The 16,859-nt window shown below is 44.3% G+C and overlaps 2 protein-coding genes across 9 annotated transcripts in view; one reads left to right on the top strand and one right to left on the bottom strand.

The window, feature by feature from the left end:
• Positions 1 to 16,859, bottom strand: part of SLC22A18 (solute carrier family 22 member 18) — a 152,935-nt gene that overhangs the window by 123,966 nt on the left and 12,110 nt on the right. For 2 of the 8 annotated variants that reach the window (XM_065594692.1, XM_024109573.3), the window contains exon 1: positions 2,791 to 2,928. The exons of 1 other annotated variant lie outside the window; for it this stretch is intronic. The gene's annotated coding sequence lies outside the window, so the exon portion shown is untranslated. Of the gene's footprint in view, positions 1 to 440; positions 581 to 2,790; positions 2,929 to 2,996; positions 3,137 to 16,859 lie in introns of those variants that run through there. 5 more of the 8 variants (XM_065594697.1, XM_065594693.1, XM_065594696.1 and 2 more) reach the window with 5 other exon arrangements.
• Positions 3,136 to 5,527, top strand: CDKN1C (cyclin dependent kinase inhibitor 1C). The gene is made up of 3 exons (XM_005306866.5): positions 3,136 to 3,730; positions 4,205 to 4,331; positions 4,850 to 5,527. Exons 1-2 carry the CDS (start codon positions 3,136 to 3,138, stop codon positions 4,324 to 4,326), a joined length of 717 nt encoding a protein of 238 aa, XP_005306923.1. The 3' UTR covers positions 4,327 to 4,331; positions 4,850 to 5,527.

The following is a 16,859-nucleotide window of genomic DNA, read 5'->3' as shown; positions in this document are numbered from 1 at the left end:
TATAATGCTCATCTGTAGGCTGAGGCTGAATTGGCTTCAATCAACCCATTCACGAAGCTCCCCTGAAAAGTTGCTAAGTAAAGGGAAATAATATTGGGTTCATCTGTTGCCACTGAAGGCCTTGTTGGTGAGCGACCTCTGCTTCTTCCTTCCCTATCAAAAACCTTTCTGACACTTCCATGTTGTCTAATGAGGTGTACTGTTCGTTCCAAAGAACCAAGATAGCCTTTGTATGAACTGTTCACTGAACAACTTCTCTTTCGCCTGCAGGCCATCTTCCAAATGGAATATGGTATTCTTGGGATCAATTTTCAATGAGAAAAACCCATGAAGTAATATTTTCCCCAATACTACTGCTATCTGGTTCCAGTCCAGTTTACTTAAGAGTTCAAGCATATCTGACGAGACCAGAACATCTTTAGACATCTTTTAAAAATTACCTTTGAATGCCTTCTGGGAACTATCCTACCCTTCCTGTGATCCTTACGAGACCGATCCATATGTACCATGAGTTGGTCATGTTTTTGTGGGATTCCTATATTATCCTGGAAAAGTCGCCTGTGTCTTCATCTGACATTACCTACAAGCATGACCAAATCGTAAAGAAAGTTGCTACATGGAAATGAGGGGTCTTCAGTCTGAAGACTTTAATTGTTTTAGCTTCTTTATGTTAATCAACTGCTGATCTTTATCACTGAGCAGGGTCAGTCCCTTGGCTATCAGAAAATGCTGAATTCAAAATTGCCTTTAGCCTCCTTTTACTCCTCAGCCTGAGGAATAGCATTACATACATCCTTGGCAGGCTCTGTGCTACTCGAATCACATCTGTGACTCTTACTGGACTTGGATGTTGAATATTTCTCTTTACGTAAGAGTCTAGGGTCACTGGAAGTTGTGATTGGTTGAACCTGCGGACGCGGCAGGTAAACAAACCAGCCTGGCCCGCCAGGGGCTTACCCTGAACAAGTCTTTCAACTACCTGAAAGGGGGTTCCAAAGAGGATGGATCTAAACTGTTCTCAGTGGTACCAGATGACAGAACAAGGAGTAATGGTCTCAAGTTGCAGTGGGGGAGGTTTAGGTTGGATATTAGGAAAAACATTTTCACTAGGAGGGTGGTGAAGCACTGGAATGGGTTATCTAGGGAGGTGGTGGAATCTCCTTCCTTAGAGGTTTTTAAGGTCAGGCTTGACAAAGCCCTGGCTGGGATGATTTAGCTGGGGATTGGTCCTGCTTTGAGTAGGGGGTTGGACTAGATGACCTCCTGAGGTCCCTTCCAACCCTGATAGTCTATGATTCTAAATCACACCCTAGTTTGGGAACCACTGGTCTACACAGGGCCGGCTTTAGGCCAATTCCACCAATTCCCCCGAATCGGGCCTCGCGCCTAAGAGGGCCCCACGCCCAGTGGCAGGGCCGCCCGGGTGGGGGCAAGTGGCCGAGAATCCCTTCCCTGGCTAGAGGCTCCTTTTTAATTTTTACTCACCCGGCAGCGCTCCGGGTCTTCGGCGGCACTTCAGCGGCGGGTCCTTCAGTGCCACCAAAGACCCGGAGCGAGTGAAGGACAAACCGCCGAAGACTACGAGTGCCGCCCGGTGAGTACAAGCCCCACATGTTTTTTTACGTGTTTTTTTTTTCCAGTCATCCCTGCCAGGGCTCCGTCAAAACTGTTCGAATCGGGCCCCGCACTTCCTAAAGCCGGCTCTGGGTCTACAGCACATGGAAACTGAATCATCTTCTGCCACATTAAGAAGAATGCTCCCCATTATCAGGGTTGAGAGGAAACAGTTGACTGTTTCTTGCTCTGTACCTGTTTGTTGGATAGAGACAGGACTTCAAGTCTCCATTGCTCAGTCAAATCAACACTTTTCACAAACACCACATTCACATGCAATTAAACATTCATCCCCCTCACTCTTCTTCTGAAAGCAGCAAAAAAGAGCCAGTCAGAGGCACAGGCTTCATCGAGGCACTAGCATTGTGCAGAAGTGAGAAGAGAACTCCCTAACCTGCAAACCACTGTAAAGCTGACCTTTTCCCTTGTTTGTTACTGTGGAGAGGATTGGAGCATTAAAGAAAGCCCATTATGGTAGGAGCACCTTGTAAGATTCTCTCCCCCACCCCCATCACAACAAAAAGCATTGATTGCAATGATCGGCAGAAAATGTAAAGCACAAGTCAGCTGATTCCTGGCAACACAATAGTAAGATTAGCTCATCTACAGCAGACAAACATGTATGTATTATATGGGTTTTAAAGTTAAGACAGGCAAAAAAGCTGTGGTTTTAATATGCAGTGTTTCTACTCTGTAATGCAAAAACGTATCTAGTAACTTATTACTTCCAAGTGACTATAAAAAAGCCTTTTAAAAAACATCCTTTCTCTTGTTTTTAAATCTGCATCTATCTAGCTTTGTTTTGTACTAGTTTTTCCTGATAACTTCTTGTCCCTTATACTGCCATATAGATTTCTTCAAACCCTTTTCTTTTAAACCTATTTGCCTCTTTAAAAAGTCCAAATTAAACAAATCTAAGCCCCCCGCCCCCCGGGAAACCCAGCGACTCCATTCTTTGACTGGCTCCTAAATGTTAAAAAGGCAAAAAAAAAAAAAAAAAAAAAAGGCAATCACACAGCAGCAGCAGCAGCACCAGCCACCGCTGCCTGCAAACAAAGGGGGCAGGGAACTGTTTGCAGGCTGGGTGTCACGTTACACAACCTCCTTCTCTTTAAATCTCAACCCCCGCCCCTCCCAATCGCCACTATATAACTCAGACTGACAGGACCTGCTTACCAATGGCAGGGATCTTGCCACTTTTGGCGCCCGGCCACAGTTTCTCCTTCAGCCAATAGGGAGCGGAGATCGAGGTATTACACCCAAGGGGACAGCGGAGCCTCCACCAATGGCAGCAGTGTTATTAAAGAGAAATACTATTATGCTAATAGATGTTTTGCTCTAACTTGGTGAGGGCTTTAAAAGCGAGGCAGCCCCAGGCTCACCAGCAGACTGCAAAGGTTTCGAGGCTGGTTGTGTTGCCTGCACGTAGAGCGGGGACGGGTGGAAATCACAGCCCTTTTCTCCCCAGGAGCACCGCGTTGGGTCCCTGCCTTCCTTGGGCAAAGCAGCAGCAGGACCATCATGTCCAACGTGCACCTCTCCAGCGCCTCGGCTCTGGAGCGCTTGGCCGCCCGCAGGACTTTCCCCTTGCACGCCCGCACGGGGGTCTGCCGGAATCTCTTTGGCCCAGTGGATCACGAAGAGTTGAGCCGGGAGCTGAAAAGCAAACTACGGGAGATCAGCGAGGATGACCAGAGGCGGTGGGACTACAACTTCCAGACCGACACCCCGCTGGACGGCCCGGGCAGGCTGCAGTGGGAAGAGGTGGAGGGAGGCTCGGTGCCCGCTTTCTACCGGGAGACACTGCAGGTCGGGAGGTGCCGCTTCCCGGTGCTGCTGGTCAGGTCCAAGCCACCTCTGGGGGACATGGATACTCCTGCGGGAGTTAACCCCAGGGACTCTCACCAGGAGCTGGTGGTGTCTGCGTCCTCCTCCCTCAGCCCCCAGGGTAAGACGGCCGCCTTGGAAAGCACTATCGCGGGGGGTAAAGAGCGGCTCAACCAGGAGAACCGATCCGATCAGCTCAACAACCACTCAGGGATTACAATCAAACCCGTACCCTGCGCGCCAGCGGCGCTCAAAAGGGTCTCGCCCTCCAGCGCAGCCCACATCACAGGTAAGGATGGGGGCTGGGGCATGCCCCAAGCACGACCCAGGCGCGCACCCCCGGGGCTCTTGGCGCTTAAATGCCCCCGCCTGCCCCGGGGGTTTAAAGGGCCCCGGGCATCGATGGCTCTGCGAAAAGGCTCGCGGCGCAGCTCGCTGGGGCCGGGCGCGGCGCCCGGCCGGGGAAACGCTTACACAGCACATTGCGCGCTGCAGGCCGGCGAAGTAAACAAACCCGACCCAGCTGCAACCCTCCCCCGAGGCAGAGAGGGGGAGTCAAGAGCCGCCAGGCCTCCTCTGCCCGCCGTCTCCCGTGTGCGCTGTTGTGCGGGTGCCTGGGCAGGGCGGGTCCCGGCTGCTGCCACACGCTCGTGTCTCTGTCCCGCGGGGGCCGCCCCTGGGGTAGGTGGCGCTGGGGTGGCGGCCGCGGTGTGTGTGTGTGTGTGTGTGTATGTAAAGCCTCGCTCCTGGGTTTGGTCCCTAGATTTCTTTGTCAAGCGGAAAAGGCTGGGGGACGCCAAAGCGGCCTGCGACCATCCCGGTGGGTGTCCCGCCTCTGCGCCCGCCGTGCCCGCCGAGCAGACTCCCCGGAAGCGGCTGCGGTGAACCAGGTGAGCGCCCTCCCCGGGGACCAGACCGAGCGGGCCCCTTGTCACAAAACCCAGCCGCAGGAGGAGGGCGGCTGCTGGGCTGGGGCGGGGGTGGGCAGTGTCCAGCCTGGCGCCGCGAAGCGGGGACCCACTAAACGTCTCCCCGCGGGGCGTGTGCGCTGCGAACAAATAGCGGGGCCCTGATTCTCGCCTGGAGCTGGGGGCCGAGTCCCATTGGAGGGCGGGCCGGCCGGCCAGGCTGCTGCCCCGCTCTGCCAACGCAACGGAAGCCACTTCCCGGGGTGATCCAGGGCCGCCCACCCCCTCTGCAAGCCCCCCCAGGTGCTGAGTGAGATCAGGCCGGGGAAGGAGCTGGTTTCGCTGACTCATTCGCCGAGATGGGGCGGGGTCTGCCGACTTACTTTGTGGCCGCCGGGGGCTCTATGTCTGCTGGGAGCAGCAGTCGCGGTTGCTTTCAGGGCGCGTTCACGAAATTCATATGGCTGCTTCCCTTTCCTCTCCCCGCCTTTTCTCCTCAGATTTTGCACTATGACACCTAAGGGAGATTTTGCTTCGTCTCTGGAGGCGCGGAGCCCAGCGGCTGTTCTGCCCACACTTCGGCAGGGGGCAATTCTCACGAGATCTGGAGCAAGGAGGATTAAGATCTAAGCATCCCTACACCTTCTTCCCCACAAGGAACTGCATGGAGTGAGAGTGGCTCTGACTACAGCCACGACGGAGCAGTGTTAATTTACAACTGTGCAATGTATTGCGTTTTATATATAAGTGTATTATGCCTAATGTGAGTACACTGGCCAGAAGTGTAAAGCTTTAAAGTCATTTATATGAAATGTTTAATCTTTGCTGATCTCTCAGTGCAAAAAAAAATGTATATTTGTACAAATCTTTTTTTAAAAGAGTTATACTAACTTATATTTTCTATTTATGTCAAATGTGGATAATGTTGGTTGACACCCAATAGTCTTGTTTTTTTTTTTTCTTTTGGTTAAGCCAAAGGGCACTATATTTGCTTTTATTTACAAAATGTAAATTTATTTTTATAGTTGGTTTTTTTTGCATTCACAAAATGTAGCTATAAAATCAAAATTTTTTAGTTTTTACTTGAAGACAAATCTGTTTCAATGGTTCCTGAGCCGGTCTGTACCACTGCCATTGCAAATAATGCCACAGTTCAAATAAAAAAAGGAGTCCAAAAATCTATTGATGTTAATTAGTATTAAAGAAACATTTAGTGGAACACAAGTGACAGGAACTGCCAGAGTTTGCAAACGTTAGTATAAACATAGTTACTCCTTAAAACTGAAACTGTCTCTCAATTCCATTAACTCATTCATTCTCACACGCCATAGATGCTGGGGTAGAGGGACACTAGAAACCAAGGACAATTTCCATATCTTTGTAAAGTAAAGTGCTCAAAGAACATAAGGATTGTAGTATAAAGAATCACAGGATCAAAATATGCAACACACCACCAGCCCATATAAATATTTAAGACACTTTTCTCCTTATCCTTTACATATTGCATAGCAAAATAATTTTTCTAGTGGTGAAGATTGTTAGAGGGATAATTCTCTTCCCCCATATATTGTAAGTACTACACAATTGATTAGCTGTCAACTTTCTCTAAAACAGTAGGGTTGTAGCCACTGCTGGAGTTAGCACAGACCAATTATCTGATTCCCATAATCTAAAATATACTACATTAGCAAAAAGGTACAATCCCTCAAGCCTTGCTTTCATAATTCATGTAGATATAACATTAATTTACAGGTCTAGACAAAGCTCTGGCCCATTTAATCCAGGAGAAGACTGAATTTGTGTTCAGGACAATGCCTTTTAACATTGTTTCATGCTTGTTCTTTGTGGGGAGGGATATCTATTTTGTAAAGCATCTTGCCATCCATATAAAATTAGCTTGAATGGCTACTGTTTTTTAAACTCATTTAATCTGCAGTTAAATCTGCCCAAAGTGAAACTGTAGGATGACACTGTCAGGCACTTCAGGTTCCATTGGCGTGTGCCAAGCTCTGACACACCTACCCACCATTTGCAAGTTGAATGGTCTGATTCAAAAATCTTCCAGTGACCCGTTATTTACAGATCAGTGGCATGATAAACCAGAGTGGCTCCTCTGCTGTGTCAATCCATTAGGGAGCTCTTAATCCTTGACACAATAGACTGAGCCTTCTGCTCTTGTTCAGAAAAGTTTATATTTTAAAAGTATTACACTGCATTATCTGGCACCACAGTATTATGTGCATCAAAAGACCACATGCAAAACTGCTTCGTGCCCAGCAATATATGTTTGTAAACTTCAAAAACAAAAAAAAACTTAACTTGCTTGTATTTGATTCCCTGTTTTATTGAAACACAAAACATCTTAATTGCAAGGAAGTGCTTCCTGGTATGGCAATTTAAATCGAGAATATGTGCTTATGAGTCAGCTATAAATCCTGAAAAACATAGTTGTAATAGAAATGGTAACATACAATCGTGCTGTTAACTATAACATAGGGTCTAGTTATAAAAAAAACATACATCAACATTTTACTGCCTATTTTGTCACAATAATGGACAAATATCACAACGTATTGTCACTTAAGTACACTATCTCTGCAGCCCTGATAAGATTGAAAACATGGAGGACTATTCCCGAAATAACCCCACTTTAAAATCTATACATGGAAATTATTCACAATCCAGGCAGGCACAGAGCATTACCATTTTATATATATATAGGGTGGGAAGGAAGGTTGTAAAGGTCTAAAAAGTGTTCCAAGCATAGTATCCTGTGACATTGTGTATATATATATGTGTGTATGTGTGTGTATATATATGTATACACACACACATACACACACACACTAATTTTTCTTTAAATCTGATTTACCACTTTTGAATGGCTGGATATTATTTCAGGATTTTCTGCACTTGCATAACTTGAAAACATATACACACAAGTTGTAGCTCAGAGTGTAATTAGGTAAACGAGACAAAAAATTAGTTTGTGTGTGTGTGGTCGGTCAGTACGTTTTCCTAGTAAACGTTTGGTAATTTTTTTTTAAACTGTCAATATCGGTGCAAGCAAACACAATAGCAGAGAAGAGGCTGCGAAGGCAGCGTTTGAACGCTGTAAACTACCAGGGACCTTACAGAGTTGACGGCCAAATGCCAGCCAGGGTTCCAGAGCTTTTAACTCACACGTAGGGATGAGGAATCAGCCCACATTTCCCATCTGAAATCTCTTGCCCATGTGGTTTAATGCAGGCTCTTAAGGTAACGTTTACATGGAGTTTTAGCAGCTGAATTTCCTTTGGTTTTTACGGTAATTTCTGAGGTTGGATTATATTAGCCTTTATGTACCTATAAAATACTCATAAGTGGTTTAGTGACCCTTTCGACTCCTCCCCTCTAAACATCGCTGTAGTTTAATCTGGCGATTTGAAATCTCTGTCCTCCCCCTCGCCCCAATTTAAATCCAGCTGCTGATTTATACCGCTGAGCTGATCTTGCGGTTCCCAAATGAATGTCTCGGCGCTAGCTGAGAGGGGCGCAGTCTTAAATCCTGGGCTAACCTCAGGCGGGGAGAAAAGTGACTGGCGGCGAGGGAAGCTTTAGCTGAGCTGATCCACTGTGTGGGGATCTGGGGAAGCACAGGAGGGTTTGGAGACAGGGCAAGGAGGCGGGAGCAGGGAAAAGAGCAGAAGATTCAGGGGCCGAGGCCGGAGAGAATCCGGGATTGGGGCAGAAGGATCCGGGTTGCCCAGTCAGGATAAGGAGACGTCCCCGACTCATTCCTTCCCTCAGCCCCCGTTTAGCCCTGGCTTCCGTTCAAACATTCCTCCCCCCCATTTGCTCCTACAAAATCCCCAAATAGCACAAGCGCCACGGCCCGTCTGGCTGAGGACTGCGGTTTCACATGCTTTGCAGCCTCCTGCAATGCATCCTGCTGCAGCAGTTGTGCAGACAAGTCCCTGATTCCTACTAGCTATCAAACCTATTATTTCACGATGCCAGGGAGGAGGAATAAAGCTTCCCAGCGGCCAGCACATTTTGCTTGAAAGGCAATCACCTTTATTTCAAAGGCAATCACCCGAGCCCCCGTGAGCTCTGTCTGCTCTGCCAGGGATGAAGTTTATGAAACGCTTCGCACTATAAAAGTAACATTGATTACCTCAAAACGATATGATCACTTAATCAGAACTTGATTTATTTTATGGTGCCTGCATCAATGGGCCCCGATTCAAAACGATTTTCCCCTTTGAAAAGAAAAAAAAATAGCTTTTCCCTTTCTTATTAAAAGCCAACAATACACGGAGGGAGGCAGCTGGATCCTCCAGGATTTATGGGCTTTTCTCTTGCTTTCATGGAAGCAGGTGCCTTTGGGACTTTCATTGTCTCAGCGTCTTACTAATAATAGGACCTTCTGAAATGAAAGATCCATACTCTCTGTAGCCTTCAAAGACCTCGTATGGCGGAGCCACAGTTTGCACAAAGGTGCAAAAACCCACCCCAAAGCAGAAAGCGTTGGCGTTTATTTATTTTTATTAAACGCTCATTTTCTTTACAGAGCGATTGTTTCGAAGGACTACTAAAAGGAAGCGCTGGGGAAAGTTTGGGGCGCTAGAATGGGAGAGTCACAATGAGCGCGTCCGCTCACTTTTATAGAATCCACCACAGAGCGTTTCTCTGCGCACACACAATTGATTCTAGTCAGTCTCTTTGTTTTTATGAATCTTCTCCTCGACTCTCTCCCCTCCCAACACCAGGCAATTTTAATTTCCTGGCAGGGCCTGTAACCAACCAGAGATAGTGGTCCTCTATTTGAATGACTTGGTCTTGCGTTTGTGGTAAAAGAGAAAATATTTTTTGTATTTGTTTTTGCTCTCCCCCATTCTTCTCTTTTGGAAGGTGTGCAGCCCTGCTTCTCCTTTAGAATCCCCTGCTCCACCCAGCTTGGCACTGCCTCCTTCTTATTCCCATCACAAAGCACACTGCCCCTATTCTTCTGGCCTTTGTAGCCATATGGCAAATCCATGTAGACACAGCCAACATCCATTTATTCAGGCACATAATGTCCCGCAACAGGGAACAATTGGAACTTTGTTTGCTTCTATTATTGATGCGAATGGGCAGAGAGAGAGAAAAAAATCATTTAACTATAAGAGATATCCAGCTAATTATGAGCCATATGTGCCTATAGTTTCAAAGCAAACCAATGAAGTTCATTTTAAATCTAGACTACTTTATTAGGTACAGAAGACAGATGTCCCAACAGTACATGCATCAGAGAAAACCATGTAAAGAAGTTCTTGAAATATTTAACTGGAGCTCATTCACTGTGAGAGGGACTTTAAAGTGCCCTTTATCACCAGGATACGTAGAGGAAATTGAGGGGAGATTTCTAATCCTCGTTGCCAAACAGTTACCCTTAAAACCATTCCAGTTTGGATTCTAGGATAGAGATTTTTTTGAAACAAACATGAGGCGCTTCATAAAATTGCTTCTGCAATGCAAATCCTGCCCGAAGTCAGATGCTTATTTGAGTTGTCTTGAACCTAGACTGAAGAGCAAAGCAACCCAGATAACTCGCTGTTGTTTTCCAATGCAGAGGGCTACGTGCTTCCTAGAATGGTGGTGCACTTTTACTAGTAGGCGAACTGGGAGTAAGGGTTTATTATTTTCAAATCTCGACGATTCGATCATTGAGAGTACCCTTAAGTGAGAATCCTGCAGTGCATTTCGAAAGGGAAACGGCACTGCAGGAAAATTAAAGAGAAACTAGTTAAAGGAAATTCTTTATGAAATGCAATTATTGGCAGGCTCTCCACCCCCGGACACCGCTCTTTCACCCATAAAGCCAACTATCTAGGTTAAAGGATTAGCGTTATCTTTAGCAGTGATTGCAACATCTATTAGTAATTAAAATATTTCAGTTAGAGGAACTCACAATATGGTTGGCTCTAGAAAGCTTCCTTTTATATCAAAACTATTGGAGAGGTTTAATTGTTTCCCCCCAAACCTTGTTGCATTTATATCACTTTAAAAAAAGCCATTTCCCCCACCTTTAAGCAAATAATCATCTCTCTTCAATGAGCAGGAAACATCCAGTATAAATAACTGGACAAAACATTTCAATTTTTTAAAGAATAACTTAGGTAATTACCTACATTCAAGAACCAAGGTAGATAATTTCTTTGTAAGCATCCAATTCACACCAAATGTATCATCTGCCTTGGTGACAGATTTCTTGGCATGCTGATTGCATTAAAAAGCTGAGGCAAGAGGGAAATTTAATGATCAGGTGAAGAAAAAGAAATAGGTATAGAGAAAAACTGTTCTGCTGTCTATATGTAAAGAAGTAATTAGATGACCGCAGCTGGACTTGCTTGAATGAAGTAGCCAGCTTTTGCTGCACTCCCACAGAATATAGGGTAAACACCAGATGTTTCTTCACTGGCCCCATTCCTACAAAACTGAGGTTGTGTTTCTTTCCCAAAATTTAAATATAAATACAAAATGGCAATAAAGATGATCCCAAGGATAGGGTAATATCGGTGTTACTTTCTACTCTTCCACTGTGTGAGCATATATCAAGGTGGCTCCTCCATTCACAGACACAAATAGTAATATGTAAAGGCCTGAACCACCCCCCATTGAGATAATTGGAGAAATTCCCAATGAAGAGTCTCTCATACAGGAAACAATGGATAGGTAGGTAACTGGTGTTTACACTTAGGAAAGCTCTGTTCTATTCCACACTCTGCCAGTGACCAGCTGTGTGACCTCAGACAAGTCACCTCACCTGTTTTCCCTCCTATTGTCTATTTAGATTGTAAGCTCTCTTTGGGCAAGGGTCCATCTCTTACAGTTCCTAGCAAAATGGATCTCATTTTGAGGGGGGCATAGGCACAACTGTAATACAAATAAATAGTACTAATTACTTCAATTGGCTCGGGCCCTAAAAGAAAAGGAGTTAATACAAAGCAATGGTGTTTAGTGTGGGCATGGCAGAAAGCATCACCTATTTTTAAGGTTGTCTGACACTTCCCATAAGAAGACCCTGTTTTATGTCGCTTTTGACTTAATCAAACTAACTGTTTGAGCTGAATTTTTCCATGCTGTGTGTCTTGTCTGAGTCTGAATATTTTTGGGAAAGTTCAACCCAAACAGATTAGCCATTCCCAAGAATGAGGCTAGGGAAAAAAAATTTGTTTTGCCCATCTTAAAAAATTCTGTTTAACTGTTCTTTGAAAAGTTCTACCAGCCTCATGCTTTGAAGAAGGGTCTTGACATTTGGTAGGTGGATGGCCTTTGTGTCAGGAACATGCCTTTTGCTGGTGAAAATCCACCCAAATTTGGCCAAGTTAAAAGCCTTTGAAAGATCACATTTTTCATATGTTCAATAGACTTCTTAGATTTTAGTAGCTAAATTCCCTAAAGATTCCATCTACACCAAGCATGCTCCAGCCCCGGGATGAACAGGACTTTCCCTGAAATTGCCACTCTGGGCTGCTATAAACTGTGCCATGTCTGGGCACCAGAACTGAGAGCAGGGAGATTGTCTCTCCTGTGATTTCAATTGGGCCCATGCAACACTAGAGGAAGAAGCTGGGGGGAGGCAGGAGTAGAAGATTGGGACAAGGAGCCTGGTGAGGTAGGCTGGAAACTGGGACTAGAGAGTGGGGGGTGTCTCAATTGAAGAAACTGGGACTGGGAATTGGGATCTAGGAGGACGACTGCGACTGGCTGGATAAATAGACTGAGCCCGGACTGCAGAACAGGGAGAGAAATGAGGTAGGGGGACTGGGAGCCCATAGGTTAAGGAGAAACAGATTGGATAAGGAGCTAGGTGGGGATACTGGGTCATAGGTGGGTCATTTCATCTCTTTATGCCCGTTTCTCCTCCCATTCTCTTTTCTACTTCAATTGTAAGCTCTTTGGGAGAGGGAACTGTCTCCCAAACACATGTAAGCAAATTGGGGCCCTGATTTTGTTTGGGCCTCTGAGTGCTACCATAATACAAATAATAAACAACCCCCAACGTGTGGGGGCCATGAGGAGAGACAGAGGAAAAGGATTGGGCCCAGGGCCAAGCATGAAGAAGCTGAGCAGATTCGGGACATTAAAGAAACTATAGAGTATTGCTCACATGTTTGCTGTGTGTGTGGATAGCACCATTCTCTGCATGGGTGACTGGATGATGCATTTACAAGTCATTCATTTTATTATATAAACCCCACCCAAAATTTACAGCCACATGCCAATGCCTTGTTTGACTGACTGGGTGTGGGAATAATGCCTTTTGGATCATGCCAGGATCTTTATACGTATTAAAATGAACTGGATGCTTTACATGGTTTCTTCAACAAAGCGGCCACCTTTTCCAGAGCACAACACACAGGAACTAGTTGGTTTAATGCAGCATAAGGCAGGATAGGCATTGTTCTACTTGGAGCACTAAACAGAAACAAGTTAATATTCAAATATTAGTATGGCTAGCATATTTTTAGTATTGCTTAGCCCTACATCATGGACAGGGATTTCTTCCCCCTCAAGTAACTGTGGTAGCCAAAATGGTGCTATAGATTGTCCCTACCCCGATCAGAGTTATAACATGTGTCCTGATTCTGAAAACTCTCTCTCATGCAAGTAGTCCCAGGGCTCTCTTTTCTAAATTGACTAGATTTCCAGTTGTCAGAATCCCTTTTGAATGGTTTTAACATTTTGGCCAGCCATTGTGGAATGGGACAAACTATGTCTGAGACTACTACTGGTGCACAAACCTAGCCTCAAATACAGTTTAAGCATGTTATAAACGTAAAATAATTGAAAAAAAGTTTGAATATCTCCTCTCTCCCCTTCCTCCCCCCCTCCCATCTATACTAGAGTCCTTTCTGCACAAGGAAATGGATCCAGATTTCAACTACAGGCCTCAAGTGGGGCTGAAAATGGTTTTGCCATTAACACAGACAAAGCCAAACTAGAGCTGGTCAGTAAAATTCAGATGAAAGGTTTTTTTTTTGGTTGGAATTTACTGATTTGTCAAAATGCAAATGTTCCATTCGATTTTGATGAATTTCCTATGAAACCTGCCCAGTTTCTTGCCAGCTCACCCACCCAGTTTCTTGGCAATCCACCTGAGGGGCTTCTGGGGAGTTGGGTGTTCTAGGGCCCACATCCCCAGGACTTCCAGGAGGATTGCCCCTAAATCAGGGACCCCAGAGCTGTCCCTTTCACTGAGAATTTCAAAGATTTTGGTCTTCATTCCTAATCAGAGCTAAACCAAATTTCAAAATACTGAAGTTTTCCTTGAAACGGAATGCCTATTATCCACAAACTCTAAGCCAAACTGTTTTCAACACCCACTGCATAACCCTGCTTGATCCCACATTCCACAAGGGATCTAGCCTTCTTTTTGTGACAGGACCAAACTACTTGCAGCACCTGTTAAACATTAGTGGCCAGACTTTTCAACCCTGACAGCTGGCAGAGAGGGTGCAATAGGACCTGTATTTGACACCTGTTGCCAAACATGAGTCATTTTCCTAGTCTGGCCAGCTTAGCTGTGTTGCAATCATTTTAACCCACACCAGAAAACATGTTTCAGGGCATATTATCTCTATCTAAATTTAAAATCTTTCATTATTTGTATTGCAGTAGCAACTAGAGAGCCCAACTGAGATTAGCTACACATAATAAGAGACAATCCCTGCTCTAAATAGATAAGGCAAGCAAAGAGTGGGGGAAAAGGAAGCATCATTATTCCTATTTTAGAGATGGCAAACTGAGGCATGAAAGTTGAGTAACTTGCCCCGGTCACACAGTGAGACTGGCAAATGCAGGAATTGAACCTAAATCTCCCGAATCTCAGTCGAGTTTCTGAAACACAACACCATCCATCCTCTCTGTTGAGGCCATTGTATAGTCCAGGCAGTGAGGTATGCTAACAAACATGCTGCTCCCTGGCAATAGAGAATGATGTCCCTCATCCAAACAAGTGAGGATCCAAAGTACACTGCAAAAGGTTACTGAACATTACAGCAGTTCTAGGACACTGGAGTCCTGAACCATGGAACATGTTCCTGCAAGAAGAGTTCAGCTAAAGAACTCAGACATGATTAAAAGTTGGACAAATATAGCGAAAAACCAAGAAAATTAATGAATGGAACAATGCATGCCTGATACTGATGGAAGCCCTGCTTTGACTGAATTCATTGGGAAAACTGTTAAAGAATGGTTCGTTTTTTAATAAAAATGATGCTACAAAATGCTACATGATGCCATGTGTTGTCTTTTAAATAAGATATCTGCTTCTGAAAAGCCAGAGCTACTTACATCAGAGGAGGATCTGACCCCATATGTCTACATATTGGTTCCATAATAAATAATTGTTCTTAGTTCAGCTGTGTGAGCGAAAGGAGCAGGGGAGGAGGAATATTTTTTTATCTAGACTTTTTGGATTTGAAAAAGTCCTCTCAGTTGTGCAAGATTATAATAAGAGAAAGCCTCTGACTTTCTAATTGTACATTTACTGTGTGTTAAAGCAAAACTAAGGTGAGAGAGATGATAAATTGAGGGGGAGATTGTGAAGTATTAGGGCAGCTTTCAAAAGATATGATTCTATAGCATTTGGGCTTGAGCTGCTGCTTTGCAGCTCGGATTCAGCTGGTACAATTCTACAGCAGTCGAACAGCCTGTCTTGGGTGTGATTCTCCTCTGCAAGTCTGATTCTGCAGCATGAGCTACTTTCCATGGATCTGATCTTTTAGCTGATTTCTGTGTGATTCAGCAGCTCTTTAAATTGGCGTGCCCCACTGTCCCAGGGTCCAGAGAAAAGGAAGGTAACTAAAATAATGGTGGAAAAATGTGTAAGTTTGAGCAGGCAACCAACACTTTCTGGCTCAGTGAAACTCAAGTTACACTAGCGGATGTTGCACTCGCATTGGTAAATGGGTGTATATAGATTTAAAGGAGTCTATCTGGTCTGAAAGGCCTAATTCTGATCTCTTGGATAAATCAGGAGTATTTCCATTGAAGTCTTATTACAGAGGTGTAATGGGATCAAAATCAAGTCAACTGATTAGAGCACGACTTGGAGTCAAGAGACTGGGGACCAAACCCTCATCTCCGTACACTGTAAATCTAGAATAAATCTGAAGACAATCATTTACGCTGGTGTAATCAAGAGTGGAATTTAGTCCCTGGATTCTAACTAGAGCTATGCAACTAATTGATTTTTGGGACAACCTGAAATTGAAAATTTTCGGAATTGTCAGCAAATTAAAGCAGTGGGGCTGTAGATTAATCGCAGTTAATCGCACTGTTAAACAATAGAATACCAATTGAAATTTATTATATATTTTTGGATGTTTTTCTACATTTTCAAACATATTGATTTCTATAACAGAATACAAAGTGTACAGTGCTCACTTTATATTTTTATTACAAATATTTGCACTGTAAAAATGAAACAAAATAAATAATATTTTTCAATTCACCTCATACAAGTACTGTAGTTCAATCTCTTTATTGTGAAAGTGTAACTTACAAATGTAATCTTTTTGGTACATAACTGCACTCAAAAACAAAACAATGTAAAACTTTAGAGTCTATAAGTCAACTTAGTCCTAGTTCTCGTTCAGCAAATCGCTAAGACAAACAAGTTTGTTTACATTTACGGGAGATACTGCTGCCTGCTTCTTATATATGTCACCTGAAAGTGCCAAGGCGTTCGCATGGCACTTGTGTAGCTGGCACTGCAAACTAGTTACATGCCACATATGCTAAACATTCGTATGCCCCTTCATGCTCCAGCCACCATTCCAGAGGACATGCTTCCATGCTGATTATGCTCGTTAAAAAATAATATGTTAATTAAATTTGTGACTGATCTCCTTGGGGGAGAATTGTATGTCTCCCGTTCTGTTTTACCTGCATTCTGCCATATATTTCATGTTACAGCAGTGTCGGATGATGACCCAGCACATAGAATCATAGGATTGGAAGGGACCTCGAGAGGTCAGTTAGTCCAGTCCCCTGCACTCATGGCAGGACTAAGTATTATCTAAACCATCCTTGACAAGTGTTTGTCTAACCCACTCTTAAAAATCTCCAATGATGGAGATTCCACAACCTTCCTATGCAATTTATTCCAGCGCTTAACCACCCTGACAGTTAGGAAGCTTTTCCTGATGTCCTATTTAAACCTCCCTTGCTACAATTTAAGCCCATTGCTACTTGTCCTATCCTCAGTGATTAAGAACAACAATTGTTCTCCCTTCTCCTTGTAACAACCTTTTATGTAGTTGTTCATTTTAAGATCACTTTCAGAGCAGATTTGACAAAACACAAAGAAGGTACCAATGTGAGATTTCTAAAAATAGCTACAGCACTCGACCCAAGATTTAAGAATCTGAAGGCCGTCCAAAATCTGAGAGGGACGAGATGTGGAGCATACTCTCAGAAGTCTTAAAAGAGCAACACTCAGATGCAGAAACTACAAAATTCGAACCACCAAAAAAGAAA

This window comes from Chrysemys picta, chromosome 4 (assembly GCF_011386835.1).
Source record: "Chrysemys picta bellii isolate R12L10 chromosome 4, ASM1138683v2, whole genome shotgun sequence".
Lineage (NCBI taxonomy): Eukaryota > Metazoa > Chordata > Testudines > Emydidae > Chrysemys > Chrysemys picta.
Note: the sequence above shows the minus strand (reverse complement) of the source record. Positions and strands in the feature narration are given on the sequence as shown.